The sequence below is a fragment of the Macaca fascicularis genome, chromosome 14, assembly GCF_037993035.2.
Source record: "Macaca fascicularis isolate 582-1 chromosome 14, T2T-MFA8v1.1".
Taxonomy (NCBI): domain Eukaryota; kingdom Metazoa; phylum Chordata; class Mammalia; order Primates; family Cercopithecidae; genus Macaca; species Macaca fascicularis.
Genome location: NC_088388.1, coordinates 16916708 through 16923753, shown reverse-complemented (window position 1 = coordinate 16923753; position 7046 = coordinate 16916708). Strand labels below are relative to the sequence as shown.

Sequence of the window (7046 nt, the reverse complement as noted above, 5' to 3'; positions counted from 1 at the left end):
ATCATAGTAGCTACATCAAAACAACAACTTCAAAATATCTTGACCCTTTTAATTCACACTTTACCAAAGTTTTAATGAATGTGACTGTAGCTTTGTGTGGTTTTGACCTGATGGTAAGAGGAAACTCTATTTAGAATTTGAAATAAAGGAAATGCCTCTATTGCTCATATGTCATATTGTTAATTTTCTCAGAAGATAATGTTTCAGATATAGTAAATATTGGTTTTCTAGTTTGCACAGGTTACCGAGATGAACCACATGGTGAAACACAATCACACAGCAGTGACCAAGGTGACTGAATTTATTCTCATGGGGATTACAGACAATCCTGGGCTGCAGGCTCCACTGTTTGGACTCTTCCTCGTCATATATTTGGTCACAGTGATAGGCAATCTGGGCATGGTTATCTTGACCTACTTGGACTCCAAGCTACATACCCCCATGTACTTTTTCCTTAGACATTTGTCAATTACTGATCTTGGTTACTCCACTGTCATTGCCCCAAAGATGTTAGTAAACTTCATAGTGCACAAAAATACAATTTCTTACAATTGGTGTGCCACTCAGCTAGCATTCTTTGAGATTTTCATCATCTCCGAGCTCTTTATTCTATCAGCAATGGCCTATGATCGCTATGTAGCCATCTGTAAACCTCTTCTGTACGTGATCATCATGGCAGAGAAAGTACTTTGGGTGCTGGTAATTGTTCCCTATCTCTATAGCACGTTTGTGTCACTATTTCTCACAATTAAGTTATTTAAACTGTCCTTCTGTGGCTCAAACATAATCAGCTATTTTTACTGTGACTGTATCCCTCTGATGTCCATACTCTGTTCTGACACAAATGAATTAGAATTAATCATTTTGATCTTCTCAGGCTGTAATTTGCTCTTCTCCCTCTCAATTGTTCTCATATCCTACATGTTTATACTAGTAGCCATTCTCAGAATGAACTCAAGGGAAGGGAGGTACAAAGCCTTCTCCACCTGTAGCTCTCATCTGACAGTGGTGATCGTGTTCTATGGGACATTGTTATTTATTTACTTGCAACCCAAGTCCAGTCATACTTTGGCTATTGATAAAATGGCCTCGGTGTTTTACACCCTGGTGATTCCTATGCTGAATCCATTGATCTACAGCCTAAGGAACAAAGAAGTAAAAGATACTCTAAAGAGAACTTTAGCCAATCGATTCAAAATTCTCACTTAATATCTTAATATTCAATTGCATAGCTGGGTACGATAATCTTTGTTTAGTTCTTTGTCAAACCAATTATAACATAAAAAAGTAGAAATATTCTATCTGCTTAGGTTTTCCTGTTTTTCTGGACAAAACATGTACTCTTAGAGCAACCCGTACTCTTTGCCACCTCAATGGGATAAATAAATACTACACTCAGGTAATACATATCTTAAGCAATTTTTGAGATCATATTGGAACCGCTACTATTTATAAATAAGGCAAATTAGGTCAAACTTAGAGTTGCAGAGTTAAAGTGAAAAGCTTATATAGTTCAAACAGAGTAAAAATAACCAGAAAATTAGTAATAGATATTTCATAGCAGGCACTAGGTATTAAATACAAGAAAGATTGAACCATAAAGAATGTGTGCGCTAGATAGGAAGCAAGAAAGTAAGTAAATATGTGATTATAACACAACATGAAAAGCTGTTTAGCCTGACCAACATGGTGAAACCCCATCTCTACTGAAAATACAAAAATTAGCCGTGCACGGTGGCATATGCCTGTAGTCCCAGTTACTCGGGAGACTGACAGAGGAGAATTGCTTGAACCTGGGAGGCGGAGGTTGCAGTGAGCCGAGATCACGCCACTGCACTCCAGCGTGGGCGACAGAGCGAGACTCCATCTCAAAAAAAAAAAAAAGAAAAGAAAAGAAAAGAAAAGGCTGTGTAAACATTAAAGCTAAGAACACAATATATTATGCTACCTCAGAATGAGGTTTTTCAATCAGATTAAGTTAATATTGTATATCTTAGGGATAAAGTAGGGTTTTGATTAGGACTGATGAGAAAAATACTGGATTGTTCTAGATCCTCCTTGACAGACCCTAGCACTATTGCAAACACTGGTTTATGATAACTTCCCGATAAGCTGATTTAGAATTGGCAACCTGGGCAACCTGAAGATAAAGAAGTTATCTTGTCATCTACTGTAATGGTATCAATACAGAATTTTGAAAAATATATGGAGATGATAACACAGATTAAAGAAAACTGATACACTCTAGGGTCAGCTGCATCTTCATTCCTGTCTTCTTTGTCTCCTTCTTGAGCCTGTCTACACGGTGGCATGGAATGTGTTCTAACATAATGCTTCATTTACATTGTGTACTCTCACTCAGCAAATGAATTCCTTACATCTTAGTATTCTTCCATTGTTTCAATGGGCCCCTTTTTTTCAAATTTTAAAAATATATGCAGTTTTCAAATTGTGCCTGTTTCAATTTAATCTAGTGTTCAAAGTAAAAATTGTGAGGAATTGAATCAAAAAATGATCCAAGGTGTCTTTATCCCGATCCATTTATTTTCTTTCTTTTTTTCCTTTTCTTTCACTTATTGTATTTACTTCATCTAAACATAAGCTGAACATAACAACAGTATACAAAATTGCATTACCAATCATCAAATTTGTTTACTTCTGATTTTGATAACCTCTGATCCTGCTCATAAGCATATTAATTTTTACTAATCAATTTTACACTTCCAGAGTTTTTTTTTTTTTTTTTTTTTTTTTTTTTTTTTTTTTTTTTTTTAGACAGTGTCTCATCCTGCAGCCCAGGCTGGAGTGCAGTGGTGCAATCTAGGCTCACTGCAACCTCCACCTCCTGGGTTCAAGCAATTATCTTGCTTCAGCCTCCCGAGTAGCTGGGACTACAGGTGCACACCGCTACACCCAGCTAATTTTTTGTATTTTAGTAGAGACCAGGTTTCACAGTGTTGCCCAGGCTGGTTGTGAACTCCTGAGCTCAGGCAATCCACCCACCTCAGCCTCCCAAAGTGCTGAGATTACAGGCGTGAGCTACCGTGCCTGGCCTCATAGTAGCATTTTATCTTATAATGCACAAATATAACTCTTTGGTTTTGTATATTTTCCCTTCCCAAATTCTACAATTTCTATCCCTTTCTATAACCCACAACTAAAATTAAATAATATGAATAGCATTCTGTAATACCGTCCATCCAAGAAAGGCTTTTAAAAAATCATGCTATATTATGTTCCCTGCAACGTTTTCTTTGTTTGTTTGTTTGTTTGTTTGTTTTACTTTAGAATTCATCAGCAGGATTTCTCTTGACCAATAAAAATTCTTTAAAAATTTTTTTTAATATCAGCGTATAACTCTGGAAAACAGACGAATCACTTTGTACTTAGCCATTCCTTGATTGATGAACTTTGGTTGTTGACAGCTTAAGTTATTAAATTGCCACCAAAAACATATGCTGTAATAAATATCTCATAATTATAAAATAATATACTGGTAATTTTTATTTCTAAAATAAATGTATACGGTTATTTCACATTCTAATAATGTGTTGTTGGGTAAATATTTTGCATACATAAATTATAATTTAAAAAATTTTTAAATGAGAATAAATACCATGCAATGTTATTTTTTCCAAGAAGTGTTTCCTCTTTTGTCCATTTTTTAATGAAATACTAACATTTTAAGAATGAAGTAGGCCGGGCGCGGTGGCTCAAGCCTGTAATCCCAGCACTTTGGGAGGCCGAGACGGGCGGATCACGAGGTCAGGAGATCGAGACCATCCTGGCTAACACGGTGAAACCCCATCTCTACTAAAAAAAAATACAAAAAACTAGCCGGGCGAGATGGCGGGCGCCTGTAGTCTCAGCTACTCGGGAGGCTGAGGCAGGAGAATGGCGTAAACCCGGGAGGCGGAGCTTGCAGTGAGCTGAGATCCGGCCACTGCACCCCAGCCTGGGCGACAGAGCCAGACTCCGTCTCAAAAAAAAAAAAAAAAAAAAAAAAAAAAAAGAATGAAGTAGTAACATTTTTATGAACACTAACATTTACTAATATTGTGTGATAAAAAATGCAAAATGACAATAATAGGTGTCTAAAATCAGCTATTTGATGTCATAGATAAAATATAGATGGTTTTCAAGCATTACATTCTTTTCTACAAAAAGTTTATAATATTCCAGACTTAGTTGGACACTGCTGTTTTCCCTAATGGCCACAAAACACACATTCTGATTACAATTATAATCATGAGTAGTTGAAAAATAATGCTGCCAACCTATATAAAATTCCTTTAGTATTTATACATTCTCAACCTTCTTCCCAGAGTTAAAACTTCGAGCTTTATTGTATTTATTTTCATTCCATGTCTAATTAATGACTTGGTACACCAAAAGCTTTTACCAAGGATATTTTAATATATCTGTACTTTCTAATGTTTACGTGACAAGAGTTGAACGGTCCTAATGATGGATTGCATAAACTCAACTTCCAAATATTTCTAAAAGCCCATGAGGCTGATTTCCTACATAGGCTCTGTAATGAATTTCTTCAATTCTCTCTCCATGGCTTTTTTATTCAGACAGCAAGACACACTCCTCTTCAAGGAATTTTCTCAAAGAATTTAAATTTTCTGCATCAAACATGAAGCCATTCTGGCTTTAAAATGTTGAAAGAGTTAGCTCGATGGAGGAGAATTATCTCCTTTACTGTCTTATCCTAAACATCCAAGTGGTTCATCCTTCATCTAACACCATATGGTTGAGACCAAGGTACACATTTTAGCTAAGCTCAATTTTAAGGCACCAATTGTAGTATTAATTTTAATAACTGCAACCAAAGGTGACTGTTTTAAGAGTAGACAGGTGTAGACCCAGCCTCATGGCATAAAAGTAAGGTTCCCCATATCTGGCTTTAGATCTGCTTCTATATGACACAGAAAAAAATTCAGAATAGCCAAAATAATCTTGAAAAACAACAAAATTAGAGCACTCACAATACCTACTTCATGAGCTCCTACAAACCTCCAGCACTGGAGATAATGCAGCACTTTATAACCATAGATAAATAGATTCGTGGTACACAATGGAGTCCAAAACACATGTATGTACAGATGTTCGATTGATTTTTTTCCTAAAAAGCCCACTCAATTTATATGGTACCTTAGACACATATAAATATCACCTACAAGGCTGTAACTAAAAGGCGATCAAACAAAAATAGGATAAAATATGTTCCACATAGTAAGTATTAATGGTCAATATGCACATGATAAAGAAGCCCAACATCCTCAGCTATCAGGGAAATGGAATTACAGTAACAGTGGGATACTATTTTCCATCTACTAGTTTGAGTAAAATTTAAAATATTTCATTACCAAAGAGTGAGTGTCAACCTGATCCAGAGTATTAGCTGCTGAAATTATGACACTTGCTGATTACCATGTACAGTGGTACTTCATTTCAGAGAACGGTGTAGTGGTTATAAGTAATGTTAAATGCATTACTACCACATGTTTCCAGAGTTCACCTTCTGGATGTTTACCAAAGGGAAATGAAAACATGTCCAAAAAATGTATACATTCATGTTATTGATAGCTCTATTCAAAATAGGATAAAATGGAAATATTTCAATTGTTCATAAACAAATAAAAATATAAATTGTGCTATAATCCTAAAATAGAATACTACTCAGCAATAAAATGGAATGAGCTATTGCTATATGCAGCAGCACAAATGAATTTAAACAGCCTTAACCAGACACAACCTACTATATTATTCATTTTACACGAAGTTCTAGAACAGGTAAACTAATATATGGTGGTAGAAACCACAGCAATTTTGAGCACGTGAATTCCAATGAACTAAGGTTTTGCTACCAGTGTCAGCCATTTACTCTCCCACTAACTGGGATTACTTTTTAAAAGAGATCTTTTCCCCTGATATACAAGCTTTAGAAAATCTTAGAAGAGGGGTGGTTGCATGTTTTAATGCTGGGAAGCGGCAACTTTGGGGTGAAACTTACTGAAATGGATTAAAAATTTTGCATTGTTTCAGAGCTATAAAAATTTTATGTATCCAAAATTATAATAGCCTTAAATTGAGAATAAATAATATTTAAAAGCATGTGCATATGCGATTATTTGTGATGTTATTTGTAAAAAAAAAAGTATATATACATGTTTGAAGTGTTGAAAGAAAACTAGTACTTTATATTCTTTATCATATCACTTTTTGTAAGTGTTGAATATATTCTTATTTGTTTTTCCATGTTCTGTTTTGTGGCCTTAAGAAGTGTTTTAAACATATCTGAGTGCATAAAATAGGAGAGAATGCCCCCTATGTGATGCTGCATTAGATATAAAACTGTGTACATATATTAAAAAATAACAATTGTATCCTGAGATATAGTATGGAGGAATTTACTGCAAAGAGACATTGGGGAACATTTTGGGATGATTAAAACACATTATTTAAATGTAAACTATATAGAGTTGGCATTTTATTGTATGTAAATTATTGCTCTTTTTACAGAGACCAATATAATATGCCCTTTTATTTATTTTTCTGGGTTTATTGAGTTATAATAGGCAAATAAAAATTGTATATATGTAAGGTGTACAACATGACAATTTTTTATTTTGTTTTATTTATTTATTTATTTATTTATTTATTTACTTATTGTAGACATGGAGGTCTTGCTATGTTGACCAGGCTGGTCTTGAACTCCCGGGCTCCAGCCATCCTCCTGCCTCAGACTCCCAAAGTGCTGAGGTTACAGGCGTGAGCCACTGCACTCGGCATCATGATGTTTTCATAAACATATATATTGTGAAATCATTACCAAGATGAAGCTAATTTACATACCATTGTCTCAGGTAGTTAATTTCTGTTTGTGTGGTAAGAACATTTAAGATCTACTGTGTCAGCAATTTTCAAGTGTACAATACAGTCTTATTAACTATAATCACCATGCTGGACATTAGAGCTCCAGAACTTATTCATCCTCCATAATTTATATTTTATACTTAACTTATATAATTTACATT

At 34.8% G+C, this 7046-nt stretch overlaps 1 protein-coding gene across 2 annotated transcripts; it reads left to right on the top strand.

Moving 5' to 3' along the window:
• The first annotated feature begins 249 nt into the window (after window positions 1–249).
• OR8K1 (olfactory receptor family 8 subfamily K member 1) lies at window positions 250–6237 on the top strand. Of its 2 annotated transcripts, XM_074015718.1 has the most exons (2): window positions 259–1192; window positions 6203–6237. In XM_074015718.1, exons 1-2 carry the CDS (start codon window positions 259–261, stop codon window positions 6235–6237), a joined length of 969 nt encoding a protein of 322 aa, XP_073871819.1. The 2 variants fall into 2 exon arrangements, with proteins under 2 accessions (XP_005577944.3, XP_073871819.1); XM_005577887.4 differs by lacking the exon at window positions 6203–6237 and having other exon boundaries at window positions 250–1209.
• The last annotated feature ends 809 nt before the right edge of the window (window positions 6238–7046 follow it).

Coding starts and splice junctions, on each gene's coding strand:
- OR8K1 (XM_074015718.1), top strand. CDS start 259: ATGGTGAAACACAATCACACAGCAGTGACCAAGGTGACTGAATTTATT. Junction 1,193..6,202: donor GAGAACTTTAGCCAATCGAT/TCAAAATTCTCA, acceptor GAAAGAAAACTA/GTACTTTATATTCTTTATCA.